General features: G+C 37.6%; 2 protein-coding genes and 1 non-coding gene across 10 annotated transcripts in view; all 3 read right to left on the reverse strand.

Moving 5' to 3' along the window:
* Positions 1-4,950, reverse strand: part of LOC127860000 (serine/threonine-protein kinase SIK3-like) — a 28,018-nt gene extending 23,068 nt beyond the window's left edge. Inside the window, exons 1-2 of one of the 5 annotated variants that reach the window (XM_052397685.1) lie at positions 4,832-4,950; positions 2,487-2,662 (exon numbers count right to left, since the gene is read on the reverse strand). The gene's annotated coding sequence lies outside the window, so the exon portion shown is untranslated. Of the gene's footprint in view, positions 1-2,486; positions 2,890-4,831 lie in introns of those variants that run through there. The other 4 variants (XM_052397683.1, XM_052397686.1, XM_052397684.1 and 1 more) reach the window with 4 other exon arrangements.
* LOC127859996 (serine/threonine-protein kinase SIK3-like) overlaps positions 1-21,093 on the reverse strand; it is a 115,481-nt gene that overhangs the window by 23,068 nt on the left and 71,320 nt on the right. For 2 of the 4 annotated variants that reach the window (XM_052397674.1, XM_052397675.1), the window contains one exon: positions 12,663-20,188. In XM_052397674.1, the coding sequence (XP_052253634.1) occupies positions 18,929-20,188 (1,260 nt within the window). In that variant the 3' untranslated portion in view covers positions 12,663-18,928. Of the gene's footprint in view, positions 1-12,662; positions 20,189-21,093 lie in introns of those variants that run through there. The other 2 variants (XR_008039559.1, XM_052397676.1) reach the window with 2 other exon arrangements.
* LOC127861320 (U2 spliceosomal RNA) lies at positions 8,498-8,689 on the reverse strand. Its single transcript, XR_008040173.1, has one exon. It is a non-coding gene; the product is annotated as a U2 spliceosomal RNA (small nuclear RNA).

Consider the following 21,093-nt stretch of genomic DNA (forward strand, 5'->3'; position numbering starts at 1 on the left):
TCAACTGATATGTTTCCAATGCCCAATTATCCTGAGTTTCTATCTTGCTGATGTTGAACTGGAATTCTGTGTTTAAATCTAATTCACTGGTTGATGGTCTTACCGTTTCTGAATGTTGTATGGGCTCGGGAAAAGAAGAAGCCACTGGAAGTATTCTGCTGTCAAGTTCAGGCACCCGTACTGGTGATTCTTGGAGCTCAGAAGTTGACTGGACCTTGTCAGAAACCGATATTTATTAAAATTGCAAAAACAACAAAGTCAAACATTTTGTTTTGTAAAAATATGCAAAATTGTATGGTGAAAGTGGCTATGGATCTGATGATTTCAGGTTACATCCCAACTTTGTCAAGCGTTATCAAAATCTTTTCCAAAACATAAGTTCTTGTTCTATCAAACTGACTCAAATGAAAAAATATACAAGTAAATGAAAGTCCATATCTAACTAATCAGTATTTCTAAATTCTATATATATGCGTATAAAAATGTAAGACAGAAAAATGTAAGGACATATAATATTTCATCCTTTTAAGTAATCTTTTTTATGTAGCGCCATATGATAAAATAACTGGAATTCCTTTGCCAAATCAAGTAAGTTCCAATTTTATTTTAATAGTAATTAATAATAATATGCAGTCACACATACCGATTGTAAAAAAGGATATTGAACAACTGGTGAAGGTGGTTGGGTCTCGTCAGAGTCCGATATCTATCCAAACGAACAGACATAAACATATTTTTGTCATCATATTTACAAATTACATTTCCCAGAATAATCCACAATAATATTATTTCTTACAGTAGGGGCATGTGTATATTCACTATTATTAAAGAATTAAGTTTAAATTCAGGATATAATTGTTATCAAGCAATGTCTTCAACACGCTATTCCCACAATATTATTTCTTACAGTAGGGGCATGTGTATATTGACTATTATTAACCCTTTGAGTGCTAGAACTGAATTTTGAAGGCCTTTGAAAACAGTTTGGATCCAGATGAGACGCCACAGAACGTGGCGTCTCATCAGGATCCAAACTGTTTGCTATTCTGATAGTATTCTTTGAAAAACATTGAAGAAAATGCTTATTTTAGAAATTCAGCAGACGACATTTTAGCTGACAACAAATTTCCCTGCATGCAAAGGATTGAATATTTAAGTTTAAATTCAGGATATAATTGTTATCCAGCAATGTCTTCAACTGCTTAAAATGTTACTTACCACTATGTAACTGTGCGCATGTAATTGTGAACTCCCATCAGTATCAGAATCACTGTCAAAGAGATCTATGTCAGTCATGTTCTCTATGAAATAAAAAATTAATAAAATAAAATTTCAATATGCACAAAACCTGCAACACATAATAAAAATGACCGAGTCTTAGCATTGCAATTTGCAATTCTCAATTTCACAAAGGTTAATTCTAGACCCTAACCATTATATTAATATTGTCTATTAAAATATCCATTTACTTTTTGTATATATTATAAATCATGCAAATGAAATAAGAACTGAAATTATTTATAGCAGTTTTAACACGTTAACAAAACTAATAATGAGATGGTGTGTTAATTATAATGCTCCCTAAATGTATAATCAACTTCAATCTAATAACGTAACTAAGCTTTCAAGTTAATGATTATGATCAATCACAGAAGTTACATTTTACATTTGTCACAAATCCGGTACGACATGGCGCGGGTACGATCTGGAACAGATTTTCTTTGACATATTTAACAAAATAATTAAGGTGAATTAAGTGAATGCATACCTGCATCGATACCAGATGTGATGATTTATCCTCCTGCCAAGCAAAAACTGTTTTTATCGTACCGATAACTGTACAACTGCTTAAAAGTTCGCCTCCGAATTCTCCGTAACAACGACGTAATAATTCCGCGGGAAAAGGAAAGTAACTCTACTGACCTAATTACCTCCCTTCGCACAGGTATAGTGGTGTTGGAAATAAATAAATATATATTATTTCACGCGCATATACCTGATTCAAATGGTTAGGATTTATTTAAAAACACAATAATTGATTTATTAAAAGCTAAATTTCAAGTGAATCTGCCTTCTTTCTGCAAAATATTGGCCTTCGAATTTTTTACTTTCACTTTTGAGCAATGATTTTTTATTTTCCGGTCATGGCAAGGTCAGATACTGCTTATTTGGACATATCTCCTCCCACATATGCAAATTTTTCATTTGGATTACTTCTTTCATGCTCGTAGTGAAGCGTTAAAAACACCCCACATTTTTCGGTCAACTTTTTGCCTGAACACCGATTGCGCAATAATTTGCATAGCAGGTGCGTGGTTATTGCTACTTTGTGACTACCAGTCAAGACTTGTTAAGCAAGAAATTACCCATAGGATTCATGAGATCTATACTTGTTAATTTAGCGAAGTATACAGCTTACGTAAATTAATTGCTTTCTATTTGGCTTGATCCATTCTGTTTGCATAAAATCTTTAAAAGTGTATTACCCTGGGCCACCCATTACCCTGTGTACCGCAGTGACCGAGGAGTTAGCCTTAACGTCGATGCAGTATCTCTGGACTAGCTGCATGTCGAAGGCGATGGGCTCGACGTAGAAACGGTGATTGTCTCACTCACACTTGATCAGGCCGGCGGATGAGAGAAATTACTGGGCTTTCGTCACCTTTTGAATTTGAAAAAAAAAAGAAGTTGGAAAATCCTAATTTCCTGGGCTCAGATTTTTGAAATTTTCACATTTTTGTGTTACCGTACCAAGTATTCCGTGCAGAAGTATGCCCTGAAATGTTAATTTTACAAGTTGGTGTGCGTCATACATTGATACAACGCTAGTCTGACTGCTAATTTGCGAATCGTAAATATTCATGATGGGCGCCATGCTTGTTGTTGTTGAATACTCTCTTTTCACGAGAAACCCCGGGAAAACGCGCCGTAGCCGCAAGTGGAAGAAGGTTACAATATACCAAAAGATTTCCTACACAAATTCAATGTAAAAGCAATAACTTCAACAAAAAATAAAGTCAAACTTTTGCGCATAGAGACCCCCATAACCATACCTTTTCTTAAAGAGCATTCCAAGTCGCAATGATTTAGACAATAAAAAAGGGGGGTCATGCGTTTTGCAAGAAAGAACTCGATGCGAATCAGCGGTCACTGTTTTACAGCCATCAATTTACCGGGTTCGTACCAGTGGATGAGGGTTTCCCGCCATCTGTCAAAGTCTCATGTAGTCTTTAACCTTCAAGCAAATGAGTGAATTTCTGTTAAACATCAATGTTTTCCCTACCACATGCACAAAGAAACATTCTAAAATAAAGTCATGGCAAGTGCCCACACAGAGAATTGTGTCTTCTTATAAATGATGTTCAGGTTTTTAAAGAGTATAGCATTGCACTCCAAAAAGATTTAGTATATTGTAACCAGAAATCACCCACAAGATAACCATCCAGTCTGGTTCCCGTCACGAATTGCCTGGTTCCCGCAGAGTAGCGAATGCAACAACTACGAGACGAGTTTGTGCTAATGATTTTTTCGAACACTATGATCGTCTTTTTTACGTTTGCTTAGTATGTGTGACCTACAGCATGTATTTGCTGATTGTGCAAATAAACTGAAACTGCAACCATCATACTGAAAGTACTCTTTCACACTGTATGCGAATCCGGGAAACCCTTTCTTCCTCTGATACAGCACTCCTTCTCAATAGAAGAGTTTGTGCTGGTGCCTATTGGTTAAGGGGTGAAAACTATACACAGGTGCTCAGTTGTTAGTTAGTTTAAAATTTTTCCTGTGTGCTCCTGATATTGGAAAGACATGTTTGTTGTGAGGACTCTAGTAGAATACGAGTGGCTTGCGCTTGCCTTCATCAGTTGATTGGCCGTGGTGAGAAACGTGGGAGACGTTGTGTGCTCTAATTATGCGCCTGAGGAGTTTGCATTAAAGATTTATACATAGAAATCTTGGCACTAGTTTGTTGGCAAACAAATGCAAATATACTAGACTTTACTGGGATCCAACCTATCTGATTATAGTGACACTGTAGTCTGTACCTGATATCCACGACTGAGTCATTGTTCCCAGCTTACTGGGAATCATTGCCATCTGTTGTTTGCTTTTAGTTCAGAAACGTCTCTCATGTAAACTGTTAACGCTTACTTTTAGAGGATGTTTCAAATATATGTAGGAATTTCTGATCGCTTTAATTTTAGTCAAGTTTGAGTTAAAGTGATATTATGTGCATTTTTCACTGTTGAATTGAGCTGACCACTTATCTGCAACTCATCATGCTACCAGTTGTTTACAAAAAAAAATATATATATTGTATTCGATATTTTACATGAATGGACAGCCCTCTAAGCCGAAATGATCCGTAAAACAAAATAGTGTCTTTGTGTCGTATGAACGAATCTGCACTAAAACGTCATTTAGATTCACATCGTAAATCGAATCATTTCTGTAGTCAGGTGTCAAAACGAACGTATAATTGATATTCCAATGCATTATTTTTCTCTTTCCGGGATATTGTTTTAGTGTGGTGATGCTGCATTAACAAATATAAGTGTTTTTGAAGTGAAAACACCAAAAATAAGCAACGATTGCGATAGACACCTATAAACTGTTAGATGCCCATAATATCGCTTTAAATAAATAAAAGACTTGCAATGTTTTGTATACACGTGTGTTAGTTGCACATAATTCAACTCACAGGCAGCAACTGACCCAGCGGCAAACTATTGTCTAATGAAAGCATTCAAGAAGAACTAGCACGTGGGTCACCTTCAGCGATAAACTACAGTATGCCAGCAATTGAAGAAGGTGGGCGAAAGGCGTTTACCGGCACAAATGAATGTCGATTATCCGTATCACGTCTTTAATTTCTTCAAACATCACATCTTTTTCCACAAATGATGAAAGTCCGCAATTTTCATGCAAACGCCTACAGGCTCTTGTAACAGTAACTGCCATTGGCTGCTTTTCTAGGCGAAAACACGGGATTGGATTGCCTGTGTTTTGTTTGGTACCCGGCAGAGATCCGAATGAAATTGAAATTAGAAATGCATGTGCAAGTAGAACGCAAAGTAGTAAGCAAAAGGAAAGCAATTATGGGAAGTAGTTCCAACATGAGTTAGTGTTGCCTGTTTAATTATTGGTAATTGAAAGGAGACATAATGTGCATAAAATAAGTAAATGTATGTTAAATGCAATATAATGTAAAATGAGAAATCTAGCTGCACCATTAAAATGCAGCGTACGCCGACTGTCTGGGCATGCGCGTATGGTCCGTTTAGTATGTAAATTTTGGTAAAACACACAGACACACACACACACACACACACACACACACACACACACACACACACACACACACACACACACACACACACACACACACACACACACACACACACACACACACACACACACACACACACACACACACACACACACACACACACACACACACACACACACACACACACACACACACACACACACACACACACACACACACACACACACACATATCCTTCAGCACGGGGTGATTGTGAAAAGTAGTGCCTATTTATCAAGAGGTCTCTCTTTTGTACGAAAAGCCATTTCGCGATCGCCCCTTTCCTTTTGAGTGTTTTTTTTCTGTATGCTTGTTCTGCAACATTTGTGCTGTCATTGGGGGCTTCGTTGAAAGATAATGTTTGGGGCGCGTTTATTGAAGAATTGTGTTTTTGTCGAAATGTTACTGCCGAAACCACGAGGGCTCTAGCATTATGGCAATTTTCTTCAAAGTTGCACGACACATATTTGTTATAACAACGTTCGGAATAAGACATTCATCTTTTACCTGATACTAGTACTTGCACACTCTGATGTAAAGACATGACAGGAAAAATCCCTTACACGTTGGCCGTTCCATTATGAGAGCCCTGTAGGGAATCGGGAACTAAGCGATTACTGCGTAAGAATGACATCCGATATAATATTGACCAGCCAAGCAGCCCCAAATTGTATAAACAGATTGAGGCTGCCTGACTGGTCACTATTAAGGCCGAGCTCCGCATACAGTTTGAGGCTGCCTGGCCGGTCACTTTTTTTGCAGTTGGACCCAAAGTAGGTTTTCTACCGAAAATGTTCGTCAAGTGTATCGATCAGTGTATTAGCAACGATTTTAACATCAAACAATGTTTCAATGTTTCAAAGTTCACACTGATAACTTCGTCCATAACTAACGGCCGCACTGTAGAAAATTAGGCCAAGATTCACACATGGCGGTTTCCATGTTCGGCGAACCTATTTCGCTTTTCGAGAATCACCTGCACAATATATGAATCGCGTTATGGGAAAACCGGTCTAAATGCACGTGCGCTAAGTGTCGTCCAAGATTTGCATGTGCATTAAAACTGTGCATGTGCATTAAGCACGTTATTTCCATAACACGACCCTGATATCGGTATATCTTACCTGTCACGAAATGCCAATCATAAATTAAGTTCTGCATCAGCACAATTCATTTGAAAGAGAAAAAAAACGAGCTTCGCTCTGTGAAAACAAGGCTAAGCATATGCATGTCCTTTAAGCGCAGTTATTGGTACACGCGCTTCTCACCAAGGCGATCAGGGTTCAATCACAGACGCATTTTTGCACGACGCGGGTCTTTATGTTTCTTAACTATATTTTATACGTGTCTTGATAATGCAAAACTGTTTGATAGCATTCATTACAGGACCAATCAGCGATAGTCCTTACCATTAAAAACACAACCTTGTTTGAAAATAAATCAACAACTATTACCAATTACTAATTGAAGTGTGGTAAGTCATAATAAAGCGGTTTTCAATCATTATAAGGCGTGATCAGTCGCTATCAGACGTGGTCAGTTATTATCAGGCGTTGTCAGTAATTATGAAGCGTCGACAGTCGTTATGACGCTATAACACGCTGTCAGCCATTATTAGTTAGCTCAGTGGTTACTATACGCGCTCACCACCAAGGCGGGTCCAATCCCAGCTTCCGGCGTACGTACGTACGTATACATACATATGTTAACTTTGTAAGTGGTCGCCATAGCGGACAAGTGAGGTTTCCCACGGGTTTTGCCCACACCGCACAAGACCGCGCCAAAATTGACTATCTTTCAGTAATAACTTTCAGATAATGCTTTAAAATTCGTTCCAACTTTCGTCACTCTAAACAGTGAATTACGAATGAATGCTGGGACACGCTCCGGGGCCTTACATAACGCAGCCTCGGGCGCGGAAGGACCTCATAAATTTCAAAATGCAATTATTAGCGTTGACAGTCGTTATGCAGCGTTGCCATTCATCGTGAGACGTTGTCAGCCATTATAAGGCGTTGTCAGCCAATTTTAGGCGTTGTCAATCGCTATAATACGTTGTCAGCCATTATTAGGCGTTGTCAGTCGCTTTAATACGTGTTCAGCCATTATTAAGCGTTGTCAATTGCTATGACACGATGTCAGCCATTATTATGCGTTGTCAGTCGCTATCAAACGTGGTCAGTCATTATAAGGCATTGTCAGTCGCTATAATACGTGGTCAGCCATTATTAGACATTGTCAGTCGCTATAAAATGTTGTCAGTCATTATTCGGCGCTGTCAGTCTTTGTTGTCAACCAGTATTAGGCGTTGTCAGTCGCTATAACACGTTGTCAGTCATTATTAGGCGCTGTCAGTCGCTATAGTACGTGGTCAGTCGTTATGAGGCGTTGTCATTTATTATGAGGCATGATCAGTCATTATGCGGCGTTTTCAGTCATAATAAGGCGTGATCAGTTGCTATGAGAGATAATCAGTCGTTTTTGGTAATTCATTATATCCATTTATATTCGTGTTGTGCACCGATTGTTAAAATGCATGCATATAGGGTCAGTGTACTCATTTACCTTACTTTACAGTGACTGTCTGGTTAGCGCAGTGGTTAGTATACGCGCTCATCACCAAGGCGGGTTCAATCCGAGCTTCCGGCGTACGTACGTATGTGAGCTCGGTTATTGGCGCTATAACGGACAAGTCTGCACAAGACCGCGCTGAAATTGACTATCTTCCAGTTTTAACCAACCAGCAAATTTGCGATAATACTTCGCTCCAACTTTCGTCAGTCTAAAACAGTGTATTACACAAGAATGCCGGAACACACTCTGGATCCTTACCTAACGCAGCCTCGGGCGCGGAAGAACGTATTTCTCTATTGCTTTGGTCACATTGTACTGCCAAACATTTTCTGCAGAAAACGACGTTCACACAATACTCGACATTTCGTTACGTGATTTTCTTATGAACGAACGCGATACGCGATAGGAGTGCCTACCTGCTACAACGGTCGGTCACACGAGCGAATCAACGGTGCGTGTTTGTCTCATCGGCTGCCCGCAAGCGGATTACCACGTGTCCGGAGGGAACCGCTGTTCCTGCTGTTCCTGCTGTTCCTGCCTGACTCAACGCTCGGCGCGCTGCCTGTAACGTTCAGTGGTTTATTATTGCTTTTGGTTAAGTGGGTCGATCCCGGAGGTACTGCAATACCGGGCAACCCGTGACGACAGCGGAGCAACGCCCTGACATCTCATCTGTGTCCAAAAATCAGTTTGATATCGAGGTCCCCCAATGGGGAACGTATCAGATATTAAGCTGATAAGAACAGATACTTCACTTTCATCTTAGCCAAAAGGCCGAGAAGCGATACCGTCGTCATTCCTGGAAATACATCATCCAATATGAAGGTGGTTGCTGTGATATAAAATGATATCATTGACACAGGCCCGGATCTAGAACGATTGAATCCATCGATCTGGTTTGCCTTTGATAGTGCGGATTATAGAATCTTATACTCTCGGGACCTACGGTCCCTCTAAAATGGCCACCTGGTGACACAGAATGTTCGCTTCGCGAACTACCGTCTTCGGCCTTCGGCCTCGGGACAACATCAGAAGCGTAATCGGTACAAGCATATTTAAGCGTAAATCGCTCCTTGCCTGCGTATTCGGTGCGGAATACAGCACAAACCAAATAAAAACCACACAATAAAACCATTTGTTAAATTTGTATTGTCAATAATGATCGAAGCCATTATATTTACTTTAAAACCGTATAACATATTTATAAATATAATACTATTTACACTATGTATAGAATATAGTACATGTAATATAAATAATAGCCATAACTAGATATATTGTACATAATAGCCATCAGTATTGATAGCTGTGTACGTGTATTACACATGAACACACTCCGGGTCCTTACATAACGCAGCCCTGGGCGCGGAAGGACCTAATACACTTCAAAATGCAAATACATGGCGTCATTAGCGGGTGCGCAGGCTAGGCTGGAGCTACGCTGGTGGCATATGGCATAATATCCGGTTTTTGCACGACGCGGGTCATTTAGTTTCTTAGTGTCGCCCCATATTAGCATGTGTAGTCCGTTTATGGATTGAGCGTTTTGTGCACAGGTCAATCAGGGACGACACTTTCCGCTTTTATGGAATGTTTCGTTACAAAAGTCTCCTCTCAGCGACAATTCTGTTCTGGCGGAAAGCGTCGACCCTGACTCGGCTATGCGGACTGCACATGCTAATCTGGGACGACAATTTACGCACATTGATTATGCCCCGTTTTTTGCAGAGCTTTAAGCCCAAGGTAGACTCTGAGTCAGCCCGACCGGCAGCCGATTGAATACATTTTTCAACAATTCATTTTGTTGGGTTTTCTATGAGTTGGATCATGTTAGACATTTCACATGGTTATATGTAGTTTTTTATATAATCATAATGCAAGTATGGTATTACACATATAAATAAGATTATTGCATGATCTTTCCATTATGTATGCAATTGAAATGAACTGCGTCCTACATATTTCCGCAGACACAGAAGGCTAAGATCGAGGTATTAATAGTTCATAAAGCATACATAAGTTTTAAGAGGACTAAAAATGTTTTATCAATAGTCATTTTCAAGTTTATCTTTTGATAAATGTGTGTTTATTTGCAAAGCCAGGCTATTATTTTGTAGATTCAACATCTTAAATATCTTAGGCCAGATTCCCCTTGAAGTTTTTTTTATGTACCTACACATTTTATTATACAAAATTAAGCCAAGATTGGTCATAGCTTTTTGAGGAGAATTATGGGGTTAAATTTGGGGAACAACCTCTATTTTTTCTAAGGGTTATTGGCATTCTTCTCACTGAGGCAACCAAAGTTCAATCCACATTCCCGGAGGCATGCACGTTTGGTTGGTGGTCACCGTACCGGGCAAGAGGGGTTTCTTCCGGGTACTCCAGCTTCCACTCGAAATAAAAGACCACACCAAAATTGACAAGGGCTGTTTGTAAAACATGCATGCCCCCCATATGGGCTGTCAGTTGTAGTGGCAGCCATTGTGTGGATACGTTTTTTGGCACTGTGACCGTGACCTTTGACCTAATGACATGAAAATCAATAGGGGTCATCTGCCAGTCATGATCAATGTACCTATGAAGTTTCATGATCCTTGGCATAAGCATTCTTGAATTATCATCCGGAAACCATTTTACTGTATCGAGTCACTGTGACCTTGACCTAGTGACCTGAAAATCAATAGGGGTCATCTGCCAGTCATGATCAATGTACCTATGAAGTTTCATGACCCTAGGCCTAAGCATTCTTGAATTATCATCCGGAAACCATTTTACTATTTAGAGTCACTGTGACCTTGACCTTTGACCTAAAGACCTGAAAATCAATAGGGGTCATCTGCGAGTCATGATCAATGTACCTATGAAGTTTCATGATCCTAGGCCTAAGCGTTCTTGAGTTATCATCCGGAAACCATCTGGTGGGTGGACGGACCGACCAACGGACCGACCTGCCGACATGTGCAAAACAATATACCCCCTCTTCTTCAAAGGGGGGCATAAAAATCTACAGTGCCCACATGCTAATAAGGGACCACACTATTCACCTAGAATGTATTTTTGTATAGAAGAAACTTCCTTTAATCTTGAAGTTCCATGAAAGCTGAAAGTGTCATGCCTGATTAGCTTATGCAGACTTCACAGGCTAATCTGAGACGATATTTTAGGCACATGCATCTTGCCTGGTTTTCCCAAAGAGCGGCTCACTCACCATATATTAGTCAGTGAAACCCAAGCCAAAGTGTGTTGAACGAGAGCGCCGATGGCGCTGAAAGCATAGTTGCAAGATACAGGGAAGATGCTGCTGAAGTAAATGTTTAGGTCAAAATATACTAAATAGTTTCCTTATATGTTTCGATGTAAAAGCGACAACTTTGAGCGAAAATAAATACAACATTTTGCACAAAGAGACCCCCATAACCATACCTTTTCTTGACGGGCATTCTTAGCTGAATCGATTTAAGCAATAAAAAAGATTTGTCATGTTCAAACCAAAAACAAATTCGACTCAAATCAAAATCGACTGTTTTTGCGCCTTTTTCGGCCGTTTTCTAGTGGATTGTAACCTTTTGCAGTGCCATTTTTTACTTTAATCTCCAACTTTATCCTATTTCAGGGATTAAGTAGTGAACACCTATGCTTCCCCTATCAATATCTCCAAACGATAAAACCAGAACAAAGTGTACAACATGCCTTCGAGGAAAATATGATGATTTGTTTAGAAAGTACAGCCCTTCATGACTCGATTATTTAGTATATTGTAGCCTTAACGATTGCTGACATCACGAGTCGCCCCCCTTGTTAACAAAATGCTCTATTTTTAGAAACGGGAATTCCAAATAGTGACGAATGTGAATGGTTACAAAATGACATAACTATGAAAATAAATACGTAGAATTACATTATTTCACGCATACCATTATGCAACCATCCGTTTTCTTTTCCGACTTGATACGTTTACAGCTTTCCATTTAATATTTTACGGACACAGCACTCGTCCAGAATTCACGCGAATCCATTAAATCCGATGCCACATTTAAACCGTTAACTCTACTCGTAACGTAAATTTCTGGCTCAAAGTAAAACATTTTAACTTCAATTAACACATCTCTTACTTTTAAACTCTACTTCATCAAATCCATAGAAAGGCACGTCAGAATCCATGTCATAAATCAGAAAACATTCATCGTACTCCGCCATTTTTTACACATTTTCAAAGAATAAAAGTGCTTTATGCCCCACTTCCTGCTGAGAATATGTTTTAATTTCTATTTATAATTAACCGATGAAATGTTCCATATACTTTAACCAGGGCCTTATTAATTCAGTTATGTAAACATTTGACCTCTCACAGAACAGTAAACGAAGGAAATAGAAATTGGGATCCCATATAGATCTAAATTAGGTGTGAGGTCACTATCAACAAGAACAGAATTGTTTTACGAACGAAATTTGTTCTAGGTTATAAGAAGATTTTTTGACATAAAACGGTCTTAGAAAAATTCACTAAAAACGGTGTCAGTAATATTCTTGGAAGAAAACGTTAGAAAAACGTTTCCCCCCAAAAAATTGTAAGAATTACCATATGCTAAATTAAATAGATATTTCGTCTGATTTTTGATCAGGTAAGGCTTCAGAAAGGTTAACCGACCGATGTGGATTTTCAAAATGTGGTATATACCTTAAGCATAGGTGCAAGCACCTATGCTAAAAATGGTATTCATACTGTATTGGGACCTATAAACAACAAACACATAAAGATAATTGATTTTTTATATATTTTTTGAGCCAGTCAAAATATCTTAAAACAAAACAACTATCACACTTTGTTAAGTCATTACCAAGCTTAAGAATAAATAGAAGCACCTTGGTAATAGATAAAAACATTGCAGGTCACATGGTACACAATCTTTGATGATGTCGTAATAAAATGGCAATTTCTAAATAAGCAAACACACACTATGCCACTACTTTAAAGCGTAACTGTAGAAAAAAAGTCACTGATCACATTTTTGTTGAAAATTAGATACAACCATTTAGTGTTAGTTTCAGTCAAACAACATTCAAACAACCATTGAATCTTTTTTTTAATTCACTGATAATGTAACAATGTTTTTGCAATTGCCAAAACAAGGATTAGAGTATTAAAATACTAGTAAAAGAGAAACAACTGTTTTCCATACAGAAGATTTAAAATACAGAAGGATGTCACAAAGTTTGTAATGCATGTACAAGGGACATTGTATTTTAAATTAAAAAAAAACACACTGGGTTACTGTTAAAAAAAGAACAGGCCATTTCAATATGAAGACAAAAAAAATGCCATTAATTTCTCCAAACCAAGTGGTGCTAATTGATAAGAATGTTCTTTTTAAGTGTGACTCTCCGAGTTGTTTACCCTAACCCTAACAAAAAATCTCCCCCCCCCGCATCAGAACAAACAATATCCCTACGAACACTTAATAAGCATAGCAAGTGTTTGTTAATTTTTGAATGATTCAACTTTACAACTCAATGACATGAACAATGGCACAATACAAATATGATGGCAAAACACAGACTTAAAAAATACTAAATAAACTATATATAATGAATATAACTTAAACAGCAGGGTTTTTATTCAGACACTGTATAAAAGCTTGACTGTTTAGCACCAGTTAACATGCAAAGAGGCTTAAAGAAAATGTGTTTAATACAACAAAACATGACTTGCTTTCCTGTGTAAACATATGCATTAATTAACAGAAATTAAGTATTCAAAATTTGATAATGCTATTAGCTACATAAAGTACATGTGAAATAAACCAATTTTTCGGCAGTTAGCAGTAGAGTATGGAATTTTTTGAAGAAGTCAATGCAAGATATAGCAACATTCCTCATTAATCATGACGACACCGTGCTGCTTAGCGCATCGGCTACTCTGATCAGTCAACATTCGTCATTCAGCCTGTTTTGAGTTGCTAGGCTAGAACAGTAGATGTTATCTGGACTTTCAAATCCTGACATGGTGGATTATTATGACCTTCCGATATCCAATTGCATTTGCTGTTTAAGGAAACGTAATTGATAATCATTCTGTAGGATTCAACTATACATAACGGAGAAAAATACAAATTTATCTGGAGCTCAGCTTGAAGACAAAGTTTTCTTATAATCAACATGTTTTGTCTACAGCTGTTTGAGATATAATTGTTGTTTTGTCATTAAAATGTTTCCCCAATGTTTATTTGTTTACCCTTTTATGCCATAAATATGTGCATACTGATTTTCTAGGTCATACTTGCTACATTTGCTCCTTGTACGTTTCTTCCCAGCATAAGTCATTAATCTTGCATATATAAAGGAAAACAACTAAGTGTGTAATGCTGTGGTTACATGTTTAAAGCAAATCGCTTATATAAGGTTAAAAAAACATTTTTGTTTTATTTGAAATTCAGTATCACAACCCATTGAAATACAAACTTGTGTAGTGAAGCATAACAACTGAACAGACAAGTAAGATAGCATTCATAAAAAAAAATGAAACAATGACAAACAATGAGGTATAAAAAACAAACTTTCCATGAAACATATTGAACAGTTTTGAATTTCAATAACTTGACCATTAATATTTCTATCAACATCCTCTATTGTATTACAGCTTGAACCAAACTCAAGAACATAAATGGTAACCTTCCTAGTGTCCTGTATTTATACAGACATAACCAAAAACTGGGAAATTATACATAAACCTACAATAACCATAACAGTAATTTGTAATATATTTTTTAATAATTTGGTGAAAATGAAACCACCGACAGACATTGCAAAAGAATATTACTATCTGATCTCGTATATTTATCAACATTTGTTGTGCTTCCTCTGGAAAAACATAGAGATTGAAAACTGCAGAAGCCGTCTGTGATAAAATGCAGCACTATTTTAACCCTTTGCATGCTGGAAAATTTGTCGTCTGCTAAAATGTTGTCTGCTGAATTTCTAAAATTAGCATTTTCTTCGATTTTTTTCAAAGAATACTATCAGAATAGCAAACAGTTTGGATCCTGATGAGACGCCACGTTCTGTGGCGTCTCATCTGGATCCAAACTGTTTGCAAAGGCCTTTAAAATTCGGTTCCCACACTGAAAGGGTTAAAACTATGTTATACAGGGTGCAGGATCACATGACATGATGGGGTTCACAAATGGATGTTAATGGATACAAATACACCGGTAAGTGATTTTTTTTCCAATTATTTCAACTAGTGCATAAAAGACAATTTTGTATGCGGTTTATGGGATTGTGAAAACATCAGAATAACATAATTTAATAAGCCTTTGTTCTTGGCCAAAAATGTTATGTGTAATGATTTCATATTCACGCTTATGCTACACGCAGCATGCAATTTTGACACCGATTTCCAGCGTATTCAATCATGTATTCTTAAATCTTAAGATATTGACACATACTGCAAGAAAAATTGCCTTGTATGCACTAAAGATTTTGTCAAACATATTCCCATAACTTGATATATTTGCAAAAGTAAAGTTCTTAATTGTATGTTTTCATTTTGTCCAGCCTGTGAACCCCGTTAATCCTGCACCCTGTTATAGAAACAAGGTCATAAAGAAAAATTGCGCCTGTCATACAAACAATTACCTAATGGGATGCAAAATCTTTTTTGACGGTTATAGAACTAAACCTTCATTTTAATAGAACAGTATTCTGAAAAATTTGGTTCAGATTCGGTTAAGAGAGATGAAACCGCAAGCTTTGTATTTTTTACATAAACAAAGAGCAATAACTTTGAAGTGTTTGTCTCCATTTGGCTATTTTTATTAATTTTGCACCCATTATATGCCAACAAAAAGTTGCAGAAAATTTGGTTAAGATCTGATAAAAACTTGACAAGTTGGAGAGAGGAAACTGCAAATGTACATTTTTGTTCCGTGAAGAGAATGGCATATAAAAAAGGCATAACCAGTTTTAACCTAGCATAATATAATAATAAATGGAAAAACACACTTGTATATTATAAAAGTCAACAGGTAGAATTTGAATGTCATACATGGAAAATTATTTGAGTATTTTCTGTGACAAGTTTATGTCAATGGAGACAGATACAGGCAGATGTGTGGGAAATCCAGTTCATTAATTTCTAATTCAACTATTACAGCATGTTACAGTATGTTATCTGTTTAACATATTCATAATGTCCAGTTGTGCAGTTAAGTGAAAAAAGGACTATAGAAATTCACAAGTAAAAATAGTACTATTAATAATTTCCAGAAGTGTACAAACAACAACAGTACTTACAACCTACGCTGATGGCATTTTAAAGAGATAAGAACATATACTTATGATCTTCAGCTTCTCATACATGTAATAATAACTTTGTGTAGCTACTGTTAATGCGACTGTTTCATAGGTGACACACAACTGTTCTCTATGAAATTCTATAATTATTGTCTATATTTTAATGTTTGATATGAACACTACTAATGCACACAGCTGACATGTAACTGTTATTCATTGTCATCCAACTGGTATATTGTAATATTTTTAAGGCATATAATTTGACAAAGCAAACACGTACTGCGACCAAATGTTGACACAGCCACAGGTTTTTGCAAGATTCTACAATCTTTTGTGTTTTTGTGAAACAGGCCTCATAAAAAATATTGAGATTTTTATGTTTTTGTTTAAAGTATGTACAGCATTTTATGGCTATTACATAGCCACTATGCCAAATTTGTAACAAACAATTTTGACGTCTTGTTTAATCAAAAGTAGCTTCAGATCTGCATATGCCATCTTGAAACATAGTCAAATACATGCACAATTAAACACACATACTGACATATAGAATTTCTTGAAAAATATTAACATAATTAGTACAAATATGTACATAAAAAATTTACATCCCAACTCAGAGTAATCTTGTGATGTATGATAAACAATATTTTAAAAACGTAAAAAGAAATATCACAAGTCACAGTCATACACACAATATATATACCACGCTCTCGGAAAACTGGGCTAAATGCATGTGCTTAAAGTAACGTCACAGGTTAGCCTCTGCAGTTCACACAGGCTGATCAGGGAGGACACAGTATTCATAGACTTTCTTAAAACGAAAAATTCCATGAAATCGGAAAGTGTTGTCCCTGATTTACCTGTGAGAACTGCACAGGCTAATGTGAGAACTGCACAGGCTAATCTTGGACTATACATAACACAGGCTATGTATACATAACACATACACATTAAGCCCGGTTTTCACAGAGTGAGGCTAATTTGAAAAAGAAAGCACCTTGTTTAGTACATATTTAAATGCTATCATATTTGTGTGATATGAAAAACAAGTATTATGTTTTAACTGAAGTCTTCTTTTACCAATGAATTGCAGTAGAAAGACTGGTATTTAACAAATTTATGAGGTTGTGCAAATGTACGGAATCCAATGAGTACAAGATGGAAAGCAATAATATGTATTTGAAGCAATCTAAGAAACAAAATAGCAACACTAATTTGAGGTTCTGCAAAGCCAACAAACTTTAAAAATATGTTTGTGCAATTTATCGATTATATGGACACTATAAAAGATTGCCTCTATTGCATGGCAAGTGTATCCATCAAATGAAATGAGATTCTTCCGGTGAGGTATCATGAAATGATTACGATGAATGGCAGAAATTGTATGGATTGCAAACTCTTGTTAAAGCCGCTTCATGCAAAAATTGGTATCATGCCATATGCAGCCAGTGTAGGTCAAGACCATCCTGCACAGTTGTGGTGTCTGCTGTAGGGTCCTGCAAGGTTTCATGGTCCCAAAAACAGATACTTTGGTTCCAGATCAGGGCCCATATTCACCAACTAATTCTTAGACTTAAGAATAAAGAATAGTCTTAGAACCAAGAAAAATGCGTTTGTTTAAATATATACAGACTACCACTGGTGATTGTCATTCACAAAATGTTCTATAAGAATAATGATGTAGATAGAGATGGTTTTTCACCACTTTTGACTCAAAGTAAAAGAAAATATTAAATCTTCTAATTTAAAGAATTTTCTTTATTCTTAGACTTAAGTCTAAGAATTGTTTGGTGAATACGGGCCCTGGAGCCGTATTCACCAATAATAAACTCAAACTTGAACTCAAAGTCTGACTTTGACTCAGACTTAGACTTACAAAAGACAGACTCAGGATTCGTATTCACCAACGCGTTTAGAAATAGAATTCAATAACATTGTTTTTTTATTATAATGTCGCAACTAAGCGAACTGTCTAGTAAAGAAAACGCGCCAAATAGTGTCATAAATTGCAGCAGACATTTCTGATACAACTTCTAAGATGGAGTGTCTGTCAGTTGAAAAAATCGAAATGAAGCGTCGGAAGGCTCCAGATTGGACCGAGCCAGAGGAGATTGAAGAGCCTTTTATTCGGCAAATACAAGGTAATCAGAGCCGAAAAAAATTTGGTTATTCGTATATTGGTGAAAAGGCTCCAGGCTGCATAGGCTGGTCTGGAGCTACACTGGCCGCATTTGGAAAAAGACCATTTCACATGACGCGACTCACATAACAGCCAAATTTATTTTCTGAGAAATTCAACTAGAAAGACAGGACATACAATTTTATCAGATTTGTAGAAAACCATAAAAGCACAACACATTGAAAAATAAAAAAATAGCCAAAAAATGTATTAGTTAAAAAAATACATGCTGCTAAAAAAAGCTAAGAATTCCACACAAAATGCTGATGACTACTGGAGTATAAATATCATATGACCCTTGTTCTTGGAAAACTCGGCTGTTTGCATGAGCATAGAGTGTCATCCCAGGTCAAAGTATGCGGTCTTCACAGGCTATTCAGGGGAAACACTTTCAGCCTTAAATGGATTTAAGTTCATAAGAGACTTTCTTCAAATGAAAAATTCTATAAAAGCAGTAAGTGTAGTCCCTGATGAGTTCTGCGCACTGCACAGGCTGATCTTGAACAATACTTTACGCACTTGCATTAAGCCCAATTTTCCTAGAATGCTTCTCATATATTGATGCCATCAAGCAGTTCCTGACACAGCTGTTGGTATGAGCCTTTATCGCCCGATATGCGGCGCACCTGTAGTCGACTAGCATTAACACCTTCACACACCTCCACTTCCATAGCAACATCAGAGTTCGCCAGCTGGAAACAGTTCTCTGAACACTTGTACATTATCTGCGGGCCACTTTGTTCAAGGATTTTCCGAATCTCATTCAAGATGTCTGCCACTGAACGTTTTGAGGACACGTTAACGTAAGACCCAACCTTCGCTAACTCATGGTCTCCGGCCACTTCCAAAGAGGAAGCATCCACCGTTCTGTCAATATTTGAATACATATCCATAATTCCCTCACTACTGATTTCCCAGTTTCCTGGTGATGAAGACACCACTGAATGAGCATTATAACTTTCACGATTTAAATCGTAACTATTCGAATTATCCACCCCCTGGAAAGGATGTGACGTATAGTCTTGCCCAGCACTATACCAGTTTTTATTTATCGACTGATATGAGTTCCGCTGACAGTCTGTTGCTGCTGTGGAGTACATTGGAATGCTAGGCAGATTTGAATGCATATACGTCCCGAAGGGAGCACTGTTACTACAGACAAACGGGGACATCACTCTCTGAGAAGAAGACTCCGGTGAAGTGGGCGATGAAACGATTGCACTATCCAAACTGTCACCCTTCTCTGACTCCGAGTCGCCATCGGAAGTCACTGCTGTCACATGACCTTGAGTATCCGTTATACTTATCTGCGGTTTCTTCCCAAACGCCTGCATGAGGAGTTTCCTTCCCATATTCTCAGTGCCATCTTGCATCAGCATGTCCTCTTCGCTGTCCGACTGCGAACTCTTGTCCAGATCTATCGAATCTTCCTTGATCATCTGAAGGTTCTGGAAATTTGGCGGGGGACTGGCCCTCTGGTGTCCTTGGGTATAATTCTGTAACAAATTTGGGAAAGACGGAGGCGGACTATCGGAAGTTGAGAGTTGACTGAGATTGGGCGGGCTGCATCGACGAAACGTCGGCGACCCAACCTGCCGAATCTGCTGAGTGAGGTGTAACCTTTGGAGATGCTGATAAAGCTGAGTGCTAGAGGAGTCTGGGCTCGTGGGGCTGCGGTGCTGGAATACAGGCGACCCAGGCGAAACATTGATGGGCGGGGACGGAATTCGGGATGCGGACATGCTGACGGGGCGATTCTGAGCCAGGCGATGCAGCATGTGGTGGTCAGGAACGCTTCCGCTTACTTGTTTCTGAAATGACAAGAAAATGTCTGTATATTCATAAGATGTCTTTACGAGTTTTTTAAAATATATTCACTGAATTGCTGTACAACTTGAATACCCAAGGTTATTTACACATAAACATACAACTATATAATCTAAGTATAACAAAAGTTCAGAATAATTGTAGAAGTTAAGTCACTAAATAGACAATGTTTTTAACATGGAAATAATACAATATAAACAGGCTAATATAGACACATAAATGAGAGAAAATTATGTTTCATACCAGTTTATTAAATAAAATTACATAGCATAAGAAACAAATATGAGATTAGACTAGAAATTAATGAATATTCTTAAAGATCTTACAATTACTACATTTTTTTATTTTTTTTAATTGACAATATGTAGACCCCAAAGAAGCTCAGCTTTCAACAGGCATGCACCAGTGCTGTAGATGTGGTGTCCCACAAACCTCCATTACCAAATATTGCCAGTATAATGCGCTGAATACATGCATTTTCTTGGCATCACAATCCTTACTGAACTGGTTATTCAATCAGTGGTGGATGCAAGAGTGAGAAAATGGGTCTTGTGCCATATGTGGCTAGAGTAGCTACATGTAAGCCTGTGCATAGCTCAGCCTCGTCAGGAGCTACCCTGTCTGCTCTCAAGTCATACAAGGTATCGTGAGCTCTTGATCAGACTGCACAAATGAACAGGCTAGTCTGACGCTATGCAGGCCACATTTGGCATTAACAGGGTATTTATATAGGCAATTACACAGCATGCTAGTTTTATTTTATTTTTAATTTAAATTGCTGTATTTAAGAATTATTTTTGACACAAAACAAACAGATTTAAACATGCAATTGACTATGTTACAAAACATGACTGCTGAATTGCATACAATTTAATAACTGTCAATATCA

Source organism: Dreissena polymorpha, chromosome 15, assembly GCF_020536995.1.
Source record: "Dreissena polymorpha isolate Duluth1 chromosome 15, UMN_Dpol_1.0, whole genome shotgun sequence".
In the NCBI taxonomy this organism is placed as follows: domain Eukaryota; kingdom Metazoa; phylum Mollusca; class Bivalvia; order Myida; family Dreissenidae; genus Dreissena; species Dreissena polymorpha.